This window comes from Coregonus lavaretus, assembly GCF_964263955.1.
Source record: "Coregonus lavaretus genome assembly, chromosome: 14".
Classification (NCBI taxonomy): Eukaryota; Metazoa; Chordata; class Actinopteri; order Salmoniformes; family Salmonidae; genus Coregonus; species Coregonus lavaretus.
This window is the reverse complement of record NC_140001.1, coordinates 3,481,682-3,500,529: the sequence shown is the minus strand read 5'-3', so window position 1 is coordinate 3,500,529 and position 18,848 is coordinate 3,481,682. Positions and strand designations below refer to the sequence as shown.

The 18,848-nt window shown below is 41.4% G+C and overlaps 1 protein-coding gene and 1 long non-coding RNA gene across 3 annotated transcripts in view; both read right to left on the bottom strand.

Annotated features, from left to right (window-relative positions):
• LOC311141882 (integrin alpha-2-like) overlaps window positions 1-10,361 on the bottom strand; it is a gene marked incomplete at both ends in the record, with an annotated part of 50,424 nt that extends 40,063 nt beyond the window's left edge. The window contains one exon of the mRNA XM_084177378.1: window positions 10,306-10,361. Within this exon, the coding sequence (XP_084033504.1) occupies window positions 10,306-10,361 (56 nt within the window). The remainder of the gene's footprint in view (window positions 1-10,305) is intronic.
• Window positions 10,362-11,043: 682 nt separating this feature from the next.
• LOC311140947 lies at window positions 11,044-14,835 on the bottom strand. Of its 2 annotated transcripts, none has more exons than XR_014614191.1 (3): window positions 13,092-14,835; window positions 11,803-12,026; window positions 11,044-11,631 (listed from the first exon to the last, which is right to left on the bottom strand). It is a non-coding gene; the product is annotated as an uncharacterized lncRNA (long non-coding RNA). The 2 variants fall into 2 exon arrangements; XR_014614192.1 differs by having other exon boundaries at window positions 14,408-14,835.
• Window positions 14,836-18,848: the final 4,013 nt, after the last annotated feature.

Below are 18,848 nucleotides of genomic sequence, written 5' to 3'. Positions count from 1 at the left end.
TGAAGCGAGAGTTATCTCGTCATGGTCAAATTGTATCAACAATAAAGAAGGTTCTTTTTGGATGCAAATATCCGTTGTTGAAACATGTCGTGTCTCATAGGAGACAAGTGCATATGATTTTAAAAAAGGACATTGATGAACTGAATTTAGCATTCAGTTTTAAGATAGATGGATTTGATTATGTCTTCTACGCTTCTACTGAATCAATGAAATGCTTTGGCTAAGAGAGGGGCATTTGGTGCGTAATTGTCCCGAGAATGAGCGCGCAGATTCTGGTAGCAGCTCTAGTGCTGGTGCAGCTAATGCACCACCGCGAAGGGATGAACATGCTAAGGGTGCGGGTGCTGGGGAAGGGAGGAGGTGGGCAGATGTGGTAGGAAAAGTAGGAGAGGAAGGCAGTGTGGATACGGGGGCAATGGTGGTAGATCAGAACAAAGAAGGAGGGGAAAAAGTCGGTGAGATTGCGACTGCCGTTGCTGAGGTGGTGCTGGAAAATGAAAGTGGAGGTCAGGAGGAGATTGAAATAATGGAAAAGGAAGCAGCTGTTTTCAAAGTACCGAGGAGTAAGAGGAAGAATGTAAGGGGTGGTGAAGGGTCTAATTCCAAGAGAAAGGTAGAGATTGATAAATCAGTTGAAGATAAACAGGTTGTAGAGATGGTGGAGTTTTATTCTGGGGAGGATAGCGAGAGTGAGTCATCTGATGCGTCACAACAAAATAGTGAGATAAATGGGGTGGAAGGGATGTATGGAATTGAGAAAGTACGTCAATTTCTGAAGTTGACAAAAGGGAAGAAATATATGCAGGATTATAATGTAACAGATTTTTTCCCTGAAAGTGAATTGTTTATTGAATCAGCAAAGTTTCTGATGTCAAAAATAACAGGGGGAGGTTTGACAAGCCCTGAAATTGCTAGACTCAAGAAAGTGGTCACGAGAGTGATGAGTGATGTAAATTCTAAAGAAAATGAAAGAGTTCAGTCGCAGCCTTAACTCTGTAAAGAGATGTGGTTTATGTGTCTTCCTCTGTATTTTTTTTTCATCCATGAGCAGTTTTAAGATTTCTTCTTTAAACGTAAATGGGGCAAGAGACGTTAAAAAAAGAGCCACAGTGTATGAGTTAATTAGGGGAAAGGGAAGTGACATACATTTTCTACAAGAAACGCATAGTAATTTGGAAAATGAAGTTATGTGGCAACAGGAGTGGCGGGGGACAGTGGTGTGTAGTCATAAAAACTCAAAAAGTGGGGGTGTGGCCATCTTGTTCTCAAAAGGGTTTTTGCCTTTGTCATATGAGGTTGAAGAGGTAGTTGAGGGGAGGTTATTAAAAGTTAGAGCAAGGTATGAAAACATCACTATGTGTCTGATAAATGTATATGCCCCAGTGGTGGCAGTTGAGAGGGTATGTTTTTTAGAGACATTATCAAATACCATTGAGAAATGTAATAATGAAGATTATTTATTTATTGCTGGGGATTTTAACTGCACAGTCAGTGATTTAGATAGAAATCACAAAGAACCTCATATAGCCTCAAGGACTTTTTTAAAACGCCTCATTGTAACACATGAACTGTGTGATATTTGGCGGAGTCAACATGGAGGCACGAGACAGTACACCTGGGCGCATGTGAGAGAGAACACCATCTCTATGGCCAGGTTAGATAGGTTTTATTGTTTTGAGCATCAATCTCAGGTCTGTAAATCAAGTGTGATAACCCCAGTGGGATTTTCTGATCATTGTTTAATAACAGAGGTGGTGTTCATTAACGATGTAAAACCCAAAAGCGCATATTGGCATTTTAATATAACTTTATTGAGTGATGCTCACTTCAGGAAATGTTTTAGTTTTTTCTGGGAGAGGTGGAGGTCTCAAAAGGCCCGTTTTGTATCCCTTCAACAGTGGTGGGATATAGGGAAAATCCAGATTCAACAATTATGTAATCAATACACGAGGAATGTCACCAGGGATATCACCAAATCAATGAAAGCCCTAGAGACTGAAATAGTGGAACTCATGACGTTGGTTGAGACCACAGGAGATCGAGGCCATACTCAGGCCCTCAAGAGGAAAAAAGCTACATTGGCAGACCTGCTGGGTATCAGAGCACAGGGGGCATTGGTGAGAAGTAAGTTTCAGGGAATCTCTGAAATGGATGCCTCATCCAAATTTTTCTTTGGTTTAGAGAAAAAGAATGGACAAAGAAAAATTATTCATTGTCTCAAATCAGCTGTTGGACAGGAGCTTACTAGCCCTAGTGAAATTAGAAAGAGGGCAGTAGAGTTCTATGCTGAGCTCTACAAGTGTGAGTACAAAGAGGATGAAACAGTGACACAGCAGTTCCTTGATGGGCTCCCACAGGTGGCTGCAGAAGCTCAGGTTGAGCTAGAGCAACCATTGTCTTTGCAGGAGCTATACACTGCATTAAAAGGCATGGAAAATGGAAGGGCACCAGGCATTGATGGGCTTCCCGTTGACTTTTTTAAGTCTTTTTGGGCTATGTTGGGAGAGGATTGGCTAGCAGTAGTTAATGATAGTTTAACCGGAGGGTTACTACCAATAAGCTGCAGAAGGGCTGTCCTCACCCTACTGCCCAAAAAGGGTGACCCTAGGGAGGTGAAGAACTGGAGGCCGGTGGCTCTATTGTGCACTGATTATAAGATCCTGTCCAAGGCTTTGTCCAACAGGCTGAGGGAGGTGATGGGGCAAATCATACATACGGACCAGTCCTACTGTGTTCCTGGCAGGCAGATAGGGGATAACATTTCTCTGATTCGTGATTTTTTGGACGTCTCTAGGGCTATTGGGTTGGATGCACAAAGTGTTTTGTATTTGTCAAAAGAGGAGGGGGGACAAGGTCTTGTACATCTTGCTAGTAGGGCTGCTGCTTTCCGGTTTCAGTTTATTCAAAGGTTGCTTTATGGACCGGAAAATGTGGTTTGGAGAGGGGTGGCAGGTCTTGTATTACAGCAGGTTGGGGGATTAGGTTTAAAGAAAGCTTTATTTTTGGTTGATAGTAGCCAGATTTCTAGGGAGGGAGTACCTCCGTTTTACAGAGGCCTTCTTAGGGTGTGGAGCATTATGAAGGTGTCCAGACGAACGTCAGCGGAGTCAGCGCATTGGCTGTTGGAGGAACCTCTGGTGTATGGGGCAAGACTGGATTGTACAACTGCAGCTGTTCCATATTTCTCCAAGATTCTGGTGAAGGGCAAAATCATCACCTTAAAACAGTTAATGGCCATGGCTGGGACCGCCTTAATGGATGGAAGAAGGGTGGCTGAACATTTGGGGGTGAGGTCGGAAAGGATTGTCGGACAACTGCTGGGAAGCTGCAGGAAGGCTCTGTCAGCAGAAGAGTGGGGTATGCTTAATAGTCACAAGAAGAATGTACAAGATGAAAACGTCTCATTTCCAAGACTAGGGATTACACCCAATATCCCAGAGTCAGAAAGAAAGGCGTTATTACTGGATTTGAGAGGGTTGGAAGAGGTGGGTTTGGATGAGGTGAATGGGAAAGACTTATACAGGGGGTGTGTCAAGGTTTTGAATAAAGATAAATTGAAAAATAGAAAAGACACTCCATGGAGGGTAAAATTGGGCATTGATGACAAGGTAAAGCCAGCATGGAGAGCACTGTACAAGCCACCGTTACAAAAGGGTACTGGGGATATGCAATGGAGGGTTTTGCATGGCATCATTGCAGTTAATGCTTTTGTGTCTGTTATTAACTCAGATGTTGGAGATGGATGCCCTTTTTGTAATATAAGAGAAACAATTTTTCATTGTTTTATGGAGTGTGAGAGGATAAAACCTCTCTTGGAAATGCTGGAGTCTTTGTTTAAAGCTGTAGGGGAGATTTTCAATAACACTGTTTTTATTTTGGGGTTTCAATATAGTAAGCATCAGAAAAGAAAATGTCAACTGTTAAATTTTATTTTGGGCAAGCTAAGATGTCAATTTTTCTGAGTAGGAAACATAAGATAGAAACGGGATATGGGCAGGATGTAAGATGTGTTTTTAAAGGATTAGTGAAAGCAAGAATAAAAGTGGATTTTGAGTTCTTCTCAGCTGTAAAAGATCTCCCATTGTTTGAGGAGAAGTGGGCTTACGAAAGAGCGGTTTGTTTTGTGGAGGAGGGGAAACTATTTTTTGTTGATGAAATGAGTTGAATGTATATGTTCTTTTGTATTTTTATTTTATTTTATTTTATTTAGGAATTACATTTTTTTTCATTTCTGAAAAGGCAGTGTGCCATTATTTATGTTAACACTTGAGTATAAAATAAAGGTTTTATAAAAACTCAAACTCTCTCTGTCTCTCTGTCTCTCTCTCTGTCTGTCTCTCTCTCTCTCTCTCTCTCTGTCTCGCTGTCTCTCTCTCTCTGTCTCTCTCTCTGTCTCGCTGTCTCTCTCTCCCTCTCTCTCTGTCTCTCTCTCTGTCTCTCTCTCTGTCTCTCTGTCTCTCTCTCTGTCTCGCTGTCTCTCTCTCTCTGTCTCTCTCTCTGTCTCGCTATCTCTCTCTCTCTCTCTCTGTCTCGCTGTCTCGCTGTCTCTCTCTCTCCGTCTCTCTCTCCCTATCTCTCTCACTCTCTCTCTCTGTCTCTCTCTCTGTCTGTCTCTGTCTCTCTCTCTCTCTCTCTCTCTCTGTCTCTCTCTCTCTCTCTCTCTCTCTCTCTCTGTCTCTCTCTCTCTCTCTCTCTCACTCTCTCTCACTCTCTCACTCTCTCTCTCTCTCTCTCGCTCTCTCTTGCTATCGTGGTCTCTCTATCCTTCTCCATCGGAAAAAGCAGTTGAAAGAAAGAAAAGAAAAGATTTTCTCGAGATGAAAGAAGATTCCAGAAAGTACTGCTACTGAAACATCTTCTCATCACCTTGTTAATTGCAAAGAAAAATGATGAGTGACAAGGAAAGACAAACATCGTTATGTAACAGAAGACGTGATTATGGCCAGGACTATATTTTACTTCAATGAAATATAAATCCATTGTGGTGAACAAGTCTTCCTATTGATGGTATTTTATAAAGATGTATCCTCTGGCTGCATCACGAGATGAATTAATTATCTTCAAAGATCATTAGTCTCATTCAGGGTTCCTCACTCAGATAAAGGATCACGCACACACCCATTTTGATTACAAACAAAAATGTATCAATTCACCGTAAGTTACTTTGGATATAAGTGTCTGCTGAGTGGCATATATTACCTAAATAAGTATAAATATAAATATATATATAAATATAAATAGTATCCAGACAAACTGATCACCATGAATTAGCTGCAGTATCTACAGGGACATATTCCAGGATTATCTAGTAGCTAAATAGCTTAATCTAACTTATTCCATAAAGTGCATGCTAAATGGCGCCCTATCACCTACAGTGCCTTCGGAAAGTATTCAGACCCCTTTGACTTTTTCCACATTTTGTTTACGTTACAGCCCTTATTCTAGAATTGATTACAGCGTTTTTTTTTCTTCATCAATCTACACACAATATCCTATAACGACGAAGCAAAAACTGTTTTTTATAAAGTTTTATTGATTTATAAAACATAAAAAGCTGAAATATTACATTTACATAAGTATTCAGACCCTTTACTCAGTACTTTGTTGAAGCACCTTTGGCAGCCTCGAGTCTTCTTGGGTATGACGCTACAAGCTTGGCACACCTGTATTTGGGGAGTTTCTCCCATTCTTCTTTGCAGATCCTCTCAAGCTCTGTAAGGTTGAGAGATGTTAGATCGGGTTCAAGTCCGAGCTCTGGCTGGGCCACTCAAGGACATTCAGAGACGTGTACCGAAGCCACTCCTGCGTTGTCTTGGCTGTGTGCTTAGGGTCATTGTCCTGTTGGAAGGTGAACCTTCGCCCCAGTCTGAGGTCCTGAGCGCTCTGGCGCAGGTTTTCATCAAGGATCTCTCTGTACTTTGCGCCGTTAAACTTTCCCTCGATCCTGACTAGTCTCCCAGTCCCTGCTGCTGAAAAAACATCCCCACAGCATGATGCTGCCACCACCATGCTTAACCGTAGGGATGGTGCCAGGTTTCCTCCAGACGTGACGCTTGGCATTCAGGCCAAAGAGTTCAATCTTGGTTTCATCAGACCAGAGAATCTTGTTTCTCGTGGTCTGAGAGTCCTTTAGCTGCCTTTTGGCAAACTCCAAGCGGGCTGTCATGTGCCTTTTACCGAGGAGTGGCTTCCATCTGGCCACTCTACCATGAAGGCCTGATTGGTGGAGTGCTGCAGAGATGGTTGCCCTTCTGGAAGGTTCTCCCATCTGCACAGAGGAACTCTGGAGCTCTCTCAGAGTGACCATCGGGTTCTTGGTCACCTCCCTGACCAATGCCCTTCTCCCCCGATTGCTCAGTTTGGCTGGGCGGCCAGCTCTAGGAAGAGTCTTGGAGGTTCCAAACTTCTTCCATTTAAAAATGATGGAGGCCACTTTGTTCTTGGGGACCTTCAATGCTGCAGAAACTTTTTGGTACCCTTCCCCAGATCTGTGCCTCGACACAATCCTGTCTTGGAGCTCTGCGGACAATTCCTTCAACCTCATGGCTTGGTTTTTGCTCTGACAAGCACTGTCAACTGTGGAACCTTATATAGACTGGTGTGTGCCTTTCCAAATCATGTCCAATCAATTGAATTTACCACAGGTGGATTCCAATCAAGTTGTAGAAACATCTCAAGGATGATCAATGGAAACAGGATGCACCTGAGCTCAATTTCGAGTCTCATAGCAAAGAGTCTGAATAATTATGTAAAATAAGGTTCCCTCTTCCCCTCCACTCCCTGGTTCACTGTGTGTGTGTGTGTTCTCTCTCTTCCCCTCCACCACACCACCCCCTGGCCAGGTCAAAAGGGAGATTAAAACCTCATCAAATAGGATCAGTGATCAAACGAGGGACTGACCCCACCCCATCCAGACCCTTTATCTCACAGACAACACCATAATTGAGACAAAACTTCCAACATCTATTCAATGTCTTCTGCTCATAGGGAGACATCTCAGAGGTTAGGTCTATGTTTAGGGAGAGGAAGAGAGAGAGGGCTGAGGTTAGGTCTGCGGCCCACTCCAGGGCTGTGTCCTGTCAAAAGTAGGGCTCTGGTCAAAAGTAGTGCACTACATAGGGAATAGGGTGCAGTTTGGGATGCAGCCCAAGTTTTTAAAGGGAGGGGTATTCGGTTAGTTGTGTGGTCTGTGCTGCATCACTCCAGACTTCTATCAAGCAAGTCATCCAACTCCCTGGTAGCTTTACATGTGGTTCCCACATTACACATGCTTCAAGGGTTGGTATGCATTTCTTTAGTCTGAATCACAAATGCCTTCCCCATTAAGGCTGCTGAGGAGAGGACGGGCTCATAGTAAGGGTTGGAATGGAATGGATGGAATGGTTTCAAACACTTGGAAACTACTTGTTTGATGTGTACGATACCATTCCATTTCTTTCCGTTCTAGCCATGACTATGAGCCCGTCCTCCCCAATTAAGGTGTCACCGGCCGCCTGTGATTTTGAATTACCTTGAAAATATCTTTCATCAACTTGATCCAAATGCAAAGGACCGTTGTTGAAATGCACACTCATGCACAAAGTGGGCGGCAGGTAGCTTAGTGGTTAAGAGCGTAGTGCCAGTAACCGAAAGTTCGCTGGTTCTAATCCCAGAGCCGACTAGGTGAAAAATCTGTCGATGTGCCCTTGAGCAAGGCACTTAACCCTAATTGCTCCTGTAAGTCGCTCTGGATAAGAGTGTCTGCTAAATGACCAAAATTAAAATGTAATTAAATTAAAGTATTTTCAGGTTTCAGAGGAGGCATACATGAAGTGTAGCACCGGTCGCAGACATTTGGTTTCTTGGAAGTTGTGGTAAGTTACGTTTTTGGTTTTCCATTGGTTCTGGGAACGAAGCCATAGGTTTCCTGACTGGTAAAACTAAACATTTTTTTTTTTTTACGTTCTGAGAATGGAAGTGAAAATGTAGCCTGTTCTGGAAACGTCCATTTTTAGGTTGCAGTGAGTTTCTGAGAACGTTTTACTATGGTTCCCTGAAAGTTTTCCTGGGAGGTTTATTAACGTTCTGAGAACGGAAATGATCGGTTATTTGAAGGTAATTAAATAATGTTCTGAGAACATGTTTTAATAACACTGCTAGCTCAGGTTAGCTGTTTTGAACTCCAAGCACAGATAGGACACATTGAAATTCATTTGCTTAGGCATCAATCACGCAAACACATTTCTTTTTGATTGTGGCACAGCTTCAGTGAGATTCAAACCACTAATCTTCTATTCTGTATCCATGGAATTCGTTCACTGCGCCACCAGGATGGAGCTAACGTGCCATGTTTTCTCAACTCATATAAAGCTGTTCATTTGAGTCTATTCAAACCATAGAGATCGATAGAGGACTCATCTTTATATCTGTGCCATTATAGCATCTGTGGCAGCACGATTGAGGCTACAACCCATTGGAATCCCCACCCAGTTGATTCACTTGACTACTTTAAAATGGTAGATGATGGAAATGTCCAATAGCAATGGAAATGTCCATGCTAAAACAGGTTATATCCATGCTGAGTCCTCTATCTATCTCTATTATTCAAATAATTTCAAAGGAAACAAGCACTCATTAAGACCAGGTGTGGTTAATTAGTGGGTGCGGCCAACACACTTAACAAGATAGTTTGTTGATGCTGAAAACTGAATGTATATGTTTTCAAAATAACATTGTTAGAACATTCTTTGAACGTTACTAATGTTTTCTTGTGGTTTTTATGGAAAGTTTTCTTAATGTTCTGAGAACATGACTTTAAATAGAATCATGAGGAAACCTGTAAAAAAAAAAAAACGTTATGCTGAAGTACTGAAATTCCACCTAAGAAAAATATGTTTTTTAAGGAACTTGACCAGCTGCACTGCGTAAATTTGTGTGTACAGGTGTTTTTGGAGACCCCTCTTGTTACAATACGGTATATTTTCTGGATTAGAACTCACTTTCCAAGAACCCCCCCACTCTCATAGGTAGTCGGCAGGGAGTTATGTGATACATCAACATCCGCTCGGAGACTTTGTGGCTGTGGTAACGAGTGACAACCCAACAGAGTTGGGAAATTGGGGGTCCGCAGCAGAGTTCGCCATTGTAGTGTGAGAGAGGGTTGGAGGTCCGGAAATGGTGGCGAGTAGTTGCGGACGAGATGGAGGAAATAGAGAACAGGTTGGTGAAGCAACAGCTGTGCTGGAATACGAACAATATGGCTGTCAGTTCTGATGGTATGGAGCGGGAGGATGAGGGTCAAGGAGCTTAATGGGAAGAAGATTAAAAGCCATGTCCCTGGTGGTTATGCTAGATTGAGGGGAGTCATCACTGGGGTCCCAATATCTATGTCCATAGATTATATTAAAGAAAATGTGAAGGGAGGCAGAGTGATTAAGGCCAAAAGGTTGATCAGTAGGAAAGAGGGTCAAAGAAGTGAAAGCTTATCAGTGATGCTGAGGTTTGGGAAAGTCTTGCCAGAAAAAGTACAGATAGGATTTCTTAGTTTCAATGTTAGAGAATTTGTCCCATAATGCACCGCTGTGTTTTAAATGACAAACAATGGGACATGTAACTGCTCAGTGTAAAGGAAAGAACATATGTGCCAAGTGTGGAGGGGAACATGACTATTATAATAATAATATGCCATTTAGCAGACGCTTTTATCCAAAGCGATTTACGGTCATGTGCGCATACATTCTTACGTATGGGTGGTCCCGGGGATCAAACCCACTACCCAGGCGTTACAAGCGCCATGCTCTACCAATTGAGCTACAGAGGACCGCATAGGATCAGTCATGATGTATCATATGCAGAGGCCGTGAAACAGATTGGTAGAACTACAGTGCGGACTGATGGAACTTAAGTTGACCTACTTTCCTGCTTCTGATGGTCCTGGCATGGTTTAGAGGCCTGTTCAGAACTCTTGTGCTCATGAACATACGGTGTCAAAGGGTACTTTTTAATACTGAATGAAGTTGACGTCATAGCGTTCATTAGTAAGGTTATCAATACGACTCGGGTTGTGGAAAGCAGAAATGCCAGGTTGAAGGTTATCGTGGAGACGGCAAAAGAGATATTGGGGGTAACAGATGTTACTGTTGAAATGGTTGTTGACATGCTGAACAATCCTAAGGGTGGAGTGTTTCAGCATGATACAGATAGAGTTTAATGGGGTTCGGGAGGTTTTTGTTGGGGGGAGGGTGTGGTAGAAGTTAGGGATTTATTTGGTTTTGAATTTTTATTTTCATGGTAGTACAGAATTGGGAAGATCATGATTGATCGTACATTCCAGCACAGTAGGTGGCGGCATGCACTTTAAACGTTTGTTTGCGGACCGTCATGATGTCTTAGAATAAGAAGAAGAGTTGGGAAGTCTGAGACTGTGGATGCAGATGTCGTTATAGTTACGGACAAAGATTGATGATAACTCGATTCCATTTTAGCAACAATGTTTTCAGAACAGGTACTAAAAATGTTATACACGCGCTATAATTCTCATTTTTATATAGTGATAAAAAATATTGACGTTGGTAGCTAACTTAAGCAATGTCAAGGCAGCTATCTAACTTAGCTAGCAAACTGTACATGGCTGCTAGGTAATAGCTTAGTCTTCACTATTATTCTACAATGTAAAAAATAGTGTTAATAAAGAAAAACCCTGGAATGAGTAGGTGTGTCCAAACTTTTGACTGGTAGAGCTACCGTCAATTTCCCTGCCTGGTACAAGACAGCAAAATGACGATAGCTTTAGTAAATGAGCTATCACACTTACGTAATAAAAGCAGTGTCCAATAATTAATTATGAGTAGCATAGCTCTGCATTCACGGAAAATAACCTTGAGAAGTCCTTTGCCCTTCTCTGACTCCTATACTAGCTAGCTAATAACATTACTGGGATGGCCCCTTGATTCTCGAGAGCTATGGCGATGTGTATGGATTGTAGAAGTGTTATATGTTGATACATAAGACCATGTAGTGAACATTACAATACAATCCTAATAACCGTGTTGTGTAAATGTTTTTGTTCTGTAAGATTCCAGCTTTGAAGAGCCGAAGACCGTCCAGGGGCACAGGCAGAGCTGCAGAAAGACTTGGACAGGAAGACCTTGAAAGGTCTGTCCGACTGCAAGAAGAGAGGCTGGCCGAGATGTGGTACCGTTTACCTGTTTCACAACATTACAATCATATCACACAACATTTGGCTATATTCTGTCATTTCAGTTTAGTAAATCATTCTAAAAACCATTCCAAAAGTACAATGATGACTATATGCTAGGTAAAGAATGCACAAAGTGTTGTTGTCGCCCACACAAACTTCCCTTATTTATATGTTTGGTTGTAGGCCAACCTCGTTCAACAACCAATTCTGAGAACTCTGTAGGTTTTCACACTTCCTGGGAAAGCTCCAGTCCTTCCCAGCTCAAAGGTGTGCTAACTGCATCCTGTGTTGCGTAGCAGCTCAGCCGTTCTTGTTGGTGGCACCAATTGAGAGTCTTTTCAACACTGCTCTCTGAAGTTCTGGGATATAGGTGTAGTCTTTTTAAGGTTTTCAATGCGTAGACACTTCACCTTCGAGACTTGTTGTAGAGTCTCCTTTAGCTGAAAGATAGACTAAAATATTAATCTATAGAATTCGTTACTATCAGCGCAAAACTGTAGTGTTGACATCTGTTGAAAATAACAGCGATAACGTATTATATTGTAATGAGTTTAAGAAATTGTAATTTTTTTGGTTTTACATCATAAACCTTTTTCAAAATCGAGAGGACAACTAACACGTACATCTTATTGCCCTTCACGTTCTCCAAGGTGACGAAGGTTGTAGTCAGGTGCTGTCAGCAGGGTTCCAGACTCACATCTTATTGCCCTTCACGTTCTCCAAGGTGACGAAGGTTGTAGTCAGGTGCTGTCAGCAGGGTTCCAGACTCACATCTTATTGCCCTTCATGTTCTCCAAGGTTACGAAGGTTGTAATCAGGTGCTGTCAGCAGGGGGTCCAGCCTCCGACTGGAGGAGAGAAAACATACCGTGTACATGAGTAAGTGATTCTGGAAGGACTCCAGCTCAGATGTAGACCTGGATCAGGGATGGACAACTCCTGTTCTCAGGGGCCTGATTGGTGTCAGACTTTCCCCCCAGCCCTATAACTATTCACACCTGATTAAACGAATTACATTTTAAAACTGAAGACCATGATAAGTTGATTATTGGAGTCAGGTGTGTTAGCTAGGGCTGGGGTAAAAGTGTGACACCGATCAGGCCCCCGATGACTGGAGTAGGCCAACCCTCATCTAGATAGACAACAAATCAAAACATACTCCATCAATCACAATCTGGAATACCTTTTTTTACCAGTTGACAACTATGACAGAATTGTCTTCGATGATCATCAGTCTTAGATTTCCAGGGTAAAAACATTCAGTTTAGGATGGAGTTAGTATTTGTTTAATCACTGGATAAAGGAGGTTATTAGGCAGAATACATTTTTCCATATTCAATGTCACGTTACAGTCGTATACACTCAATACATGTGCATCTTTGGGCTAGGTCTCCCTACAGCTCAAATGGGGAATAACAGTCATCTCTGTGCAGTAGGATAATATTGAGAGAGTATCTCATCAGTACTCAAAGTAAATCTTGGGTAGTGCATTTTCCTAAACCAGCTTAGCTACATAGATGCCTAGCATTATTTTTTGTATTTTATTTTTCATTTTTAGCAGACGCTCTTATCCAGAGCGACTTACAGTTAGTGAGTGCATACATTTTCATACTGGCCCCCCGTGGGAAACGAACCCGCAACCCTGGCGTTGCAAGCGCCATGCTCTACCAACTGAGCTACACGGGGATCAGTCTATACTCCACTGAAGCAAGGCTTTTTTTTTTCTACTTTGTCAAATGATATTAAATTATGAATTTGCATATTCGAGTCCACAAACACAAATTCAACAAAGCCATCGGCTAGATGTCTACTGTGTTATTAGGCAGCTAAAACTGTATTGCTCTTGGCCAGCTAGGGGAAACAATGATGGAACAAACATGATGCAATGTACTTTGCTAAAAATCTGTGCTTACCCATCGGATTCTGCTCCAATAATCGACAATGGAAAACCGAGGCATACCAGGCATTGATGTAGATTTATTTATTGTCATGACTGGAAAAAAATTAAACATTTCTGTTCAAATATATTTTCTAGAGCTTAGACGTAAAGTAATGAAGCCCAGTTCAGATATAACAGTTGACATGAGAAGAGAGATCAAACCAGCCAGTTGTATCATGTTGTGTTGTACAACATCTGACTAAAGATGGAGCATTCAGATCTAGAAAAAGAGGTGCGGTTGAGACCGTTTCCACGGTAACTGTGCCTCCTTACAATTCTGTGATGAAACTTTAAAACAAAAGTTGCCACTTGTTGTAGCAAACGACTTTCATGAAAAACACATACACCAGAAACAGGGTACACTTTTTGACTTGTCCTAAATATCATTAAGCCAGGCTAGCTATGTAAAGTAAAAAAATAACTAGCTGGCTCTCTGCTTTGCTAGCTAGCTGCTTAGCTGAACACAATGTAAGAACACTGTTCTTTGAATGGCTAAATGGATCCGTCTCGTCGCAAGACTTTGGCTAATGTTTTGACATGTTGAATCTTGAGTACTCCAGACAATGACATTAGACCTTCTAAAACTAGACCGCTCAGATCGAACAAACCGCTGAGTCGTTTCTCATCCTATTTATCTGACTGGGCTTAGTGGCTATTCCATGCCAGTACACGTGTGAACTGAAGTAACTAGCTGGCCAATATCCGCATGGTATTCAGCCCACAGACATCAGAAATATAACACAAGGTCAAGTAACGTTATACACATAAGTTAGCTAGTTACGACTAACTAGTGAAGATACATTTTTATATTCAAAATGAAACAAACCAATGTCTCAGTCTGCTAACAATCTGCAAGCTAGTGAATACGAAGTTTTGGACGCGTGGCTTCAAAACAATCAAAACGAGTTATCCAAAATATTACCTTCTTGGGAGAGAATTTGACCTGCACACGGACCACAGAGCCCTGACCTAGATCCAGACCATGAAGGACCGAAATGCTTTCGTGACCATATGGTCTCTGGAGCTCCATCCCTTCCGGTTGTGTCAGTCACAAGGCAGGAAAATAAAATGTCAAGGCGACTACCTATCCCCGCTACCGAACCTGGTCGCTTCGGGAGAGGAGGAAGGTAATGTGACGGAGAAGTCCGTTACTGGCCGCGGGCAGCATTTGGTAAACTAACACACACACTCATCTCCCCTCCCTGCTCAGTTTCCAGCTCAGTTAGCAATGTTGGTCGACACAAGTTAACTTAGCGATCTGAGTTCATACATTACACACATTATTCTTACCTCCCGTCGGTAACAGTTTGGTATGGTATAAGAAATAGGCAGACAAGCTTTCATGATTAATTTAAGTTACGTTTATTGTACTTATCAATGTTTTGGATGAGCGCTCTGTTTGTTTTGTTTCTGTTCCTCTCTCTCCGTCTCTGTAGCTTCCGGGTCTGCTGGAATAAGGACCCGAGTTATGTCAATCGGGCTGGCTTTGTAGTGCCTGTCCCGAATGGGATTCTGTAAATGTGTTATATTGTACTATATTGTATTATGATAAACCGATTGCAAAGGTTCAATGAAGATAATACATGATATGTTTAGCTGAGTGGAAAATGTAGACTTTGATGTTTGTAATGACTTAATTAATTAATGAATTTGGTATGTTTTGATGAGAGGAGCTTCCCCTACAAAAGGAGACTCTCATTTCAAAGGGTGGATTTTTGATTGAGCTGTAGATGGGGCACCATTGTTTAGCTGTCCCCATAATGTATACTTTTGGTGGCAGTACTGTTTTTCTTCTGGAATCACTATGTAAATAAACACCCTTGCACGGAAGTACTTTTGCGGCTCCGCCATCGTTTTATTTGGTAGAGGTTTTTCCCAGTTAAGCCTTCTGGCCTACTCTACATGACAGTGCTATTCATGATTCCTTGGGACATCCCTACCCTTAACCTAAACCTAAACCCCTACACTTACCCTAACCTTAACCATAACCCTTAACCATTTTACATGTCAACTTCAATGGGGTAGGGATGTCCTGAGGAGCCCGGATAGCACGGACCCTAACGTTAGCCCAGTCATGAAAAGGGACACGAGGGAAGCCCTACAATATTACATTTGTCTAAGTAGTGAGAACGCTCGGGAGCAGGCGAAGTTGAAAAGTAATCTTTAGACATGTACTTTTCATAAATGTTGTTTTTGTAATTTAAGCAGACAAGAAAATGGTGTTTGAAAAATGTCAAGTTTTTGCTGTGAGCCAATTGGCTAACGAAGGTAACCAGAGATTGTTTTCCCCACAGGCGGGCAGGCCGAAACATTTTTTTTTTTTTTTTACCGACTGGGACTATGGCAATTTACAGTTAGCTGGTGTTCTAAAGACTAGTGTTTCATTCCCCTTTAAGAAACAAAGTTATTCTGTGGGAATGTCAGAACTTCAGCATAACGTTTCCTACAGGTTTCCTCGTGGTTCTATTTAAAGTAATGTTCTCAAATTGTTCCGAAAACGTTAAGATACAACGTTCTGACGTTAGCTAGCCTGTAGCTAGCTAGCTAGCCTGCCTCGCTAGCATTATCAATTGATAACATTGCATAACCAGCAGTATCTAGACAACACACAATAAGGGTGCATGAATTGTTGACATAATTGTAATCCAAACCCAACCTTCATTTACTCGTTGTGAGGCACTCAGATTCCAAACTCCATTTTAGACGAAACTGACTTTATGACCACAATGATCTTATTTACACTTTGTAGTACATTTTGACACTAGAATAAATGTTTTTTGAATCATGTCAATGCCACATACTCTGTTTTCAACGGGATTAGTTTGTTTTTAGGGTCAGTCACTCTTTAAGAAACAACGTTCTTCTGTGGGAATGTCAATACTTCCACAGAACATTCCACACAAGTTCCCATGTGGTTCTATTTAATGTCATATTTCTACAGGCATATTTTATTTTCATTCTGGGAATGTTCCAAAAAGAATTGTGTGACTTAAGCAATGTTCTCAGAACGTTCAGAGAATGTATGGTTCATTAAAAAACTCGTTTTTCAACCACTCCACACATTTCTTGTTAACAAACTATAGTTTTGGCAAGTCGGTTAGGACATCTACATTGTGCATAACACAAGTAATTTTTCCAACAGTTGTTTACAGACAGATTATTTCACTTATAATTCATTGTATCACAATTCCAGTGGGTCAGAAGTTTACATACACTAAGTTGACTGTGCCTTTAAACAGCTTGGAAAATTCCAGAAAATGATGGCATGGCTTTAGAAGCTTCTGATAGGCTAATTGACATCATTTGAGTCAATTGGAGGTGTACCTGTGGATGTATTTCAAGGCCTACCTTCAAATTCAGTGCCTCTTTGCATGACATCATGGGAAAATCAGCCAAGACCTCATAAAAAAAACTTGTAGACCTCCACAAGTCTGGTTCATCCTTGGGAGCAATTTCCAAATGCCTGAAGGTACCACATTCATCTGTACAAACAATAGTACGCAAGTATAAACACCATGGGACCACGCAGCCGTCACACCGCTCAGGAAGGAGACGCGTTCTGTCTCCTAGAGATGAATGTACTTTGGTGCGAAAAGTGTAAATCAATCCCAGAACAACAGCAAAGGACCTTGTGAAGATCCTGGAGGAAACAGGTACAAAAGTATCAATATCCACTGTAAAACAAGTCCTATATCGACATAACCTGAAAGGCCGCTCAGCAAGGAAGAAGCCACTGCTCCAAAACCGCCATAAAAAAGCCAGACTATGGTTTACAACTGCACATGGGGACAAAGATCGTACTTTTTGGAGAAATGTCCTCTGGTCTGATGAAACAAAAATAGAACTGTTTGCCCATTATGACCATTGTTATGTTTGGAGGAAAAAGGGGGAAGCTTGCAAGCCGAACAACACCATCCCAACCGTGAAGCACGGGGGTGGCAGCATCATGCTGTGGGGGTGCTTTGCTGCAGGAGGGACTGGTGCACTTCACAGAATAGATGGCATCATGAGGAAGGAAAATTATGTGGATATATTGAAGCAACATCTCAAGACATCAGTCAAGAAGTTAAAACTTGGTCGCAAATGGGTCTTCCAAATGGACAATGACCCCAAGCATACTTCCAAAGTTGTGGCAAAATGGCTTAAGGACAACAAAGTCAAGGTATTGGAGTGGCCATCACAAAGCCCTGACCTCAATCCTATAGCAAATTTGTGGGCAGAACTGAAAAAGCGTGTGCGATCAAGGAGGCCTACAAACCTGACTCAGTTACACCAGCTCTGTCAGGAGGAATGGGCCAAAATTCACCCAACTTATTAAGGGAAGCTTGTGGAAGGCTACCCGAAACGTTTGACCCAAGTTAAACAATTTAAAGGCAATGTTACCAAATACTAATTGAGTGTATGTAAACTTCTGACCCACTGGAAATGTGATGAAAGAAATAAAAGCTGAAATAAATCATTCTCTCTACTGTTATTCTGACGTTCCACATTCTTAAAATAAAGTGGTGATCCTAACTGACCTAAGACAGGGAATGTTTACTTGGATTAAATGTCAGGAATTGTGAAAAACTGAGTTTAAATGTATTTGGCTAAGGTGTATGTAAACTTCCGACTTCAACTGTATGAATGTGTTATTCAATGTGTTTCTATGGGCAATAGCAGTAAAGGCCAAATTCTATATTATCTCAAATAATTTGTACATATTACTACTTGTTTTCTTTGAAAATCGTGTCTGTTTGAATGAATGAACAGCATTGTAGGCGTAAAAAAAAACATTGCATGGTAGCTCCATCCTGGTGGCGCAGTGGACTAATTCCAGGGATAGAGAACAGAAGATGTTAAAGTTAAAATCTCACTGATGCCATGTCACAATAAAAAAAAAGCTGTTTGCATGATTAATGCCTAAGCAAATGATTGTCCATGTGTCAAGAAGGTTAACCCAAAATGAAATAGTAGTCTGTCTTATTGAAACATTCAGTGAAAGTTTTAAGGATTTTTTATTTTTTTTAAAACTCAAAATAACCTTTAAATGTAATTCTTAGAGTGTTAAGAAAACATTTAATAATAACCATAAAACTTTCACAACATTTAGAGAATGTTCTCAGAATGCTATTTAGGGCTCAATTAAATCAGATGCGCTTTAGCCAACATCTGCAAGCGGCTGCTGGCATTGTACCTAAAGCGAACATTTCCATTGGCTGCACGGAGTCTCACATTAGGAGAAATCCCATGCAGCCTTTGTTTACAAGTTCTAAAACTGGAATGTGAGATGTAATCTACACCTCTATTAGGATGATAGAAATCCTCACTATTTTGTTGAATTAGTTTTAATTTGAGCATCATTATTTCTATATAGACTACACTTTCTCCTTCTGAACTTCTAACGGGAGTGGGGATTTGACGGCGCCAACGCAGTTCCACCTCCAACACTGCCAAAACATCTGCTATGCGGGTGTCTGCTATTGCTGGTTAACACTTGACCTGATTTAATCTAGGCTTTAATTACCTTCAAATAACCTATAATTTCCGTTCTCAGGGTGTTAATAAAACCTCCCAGGAAAACTCAGGGAACCAGGGTAAAACGTTCCCAGAACCTCCCTGCAACTTTAAAATGATGTTCCCCGAAAAGACAACATTTTTCACTTCTGTTCTCAGAATGTAAAAAAAAAAAAAAAAAAAACGTTATTTTTACCGGTCAGGAAACGTATGGCATCGCTCCCAAAACCAATGT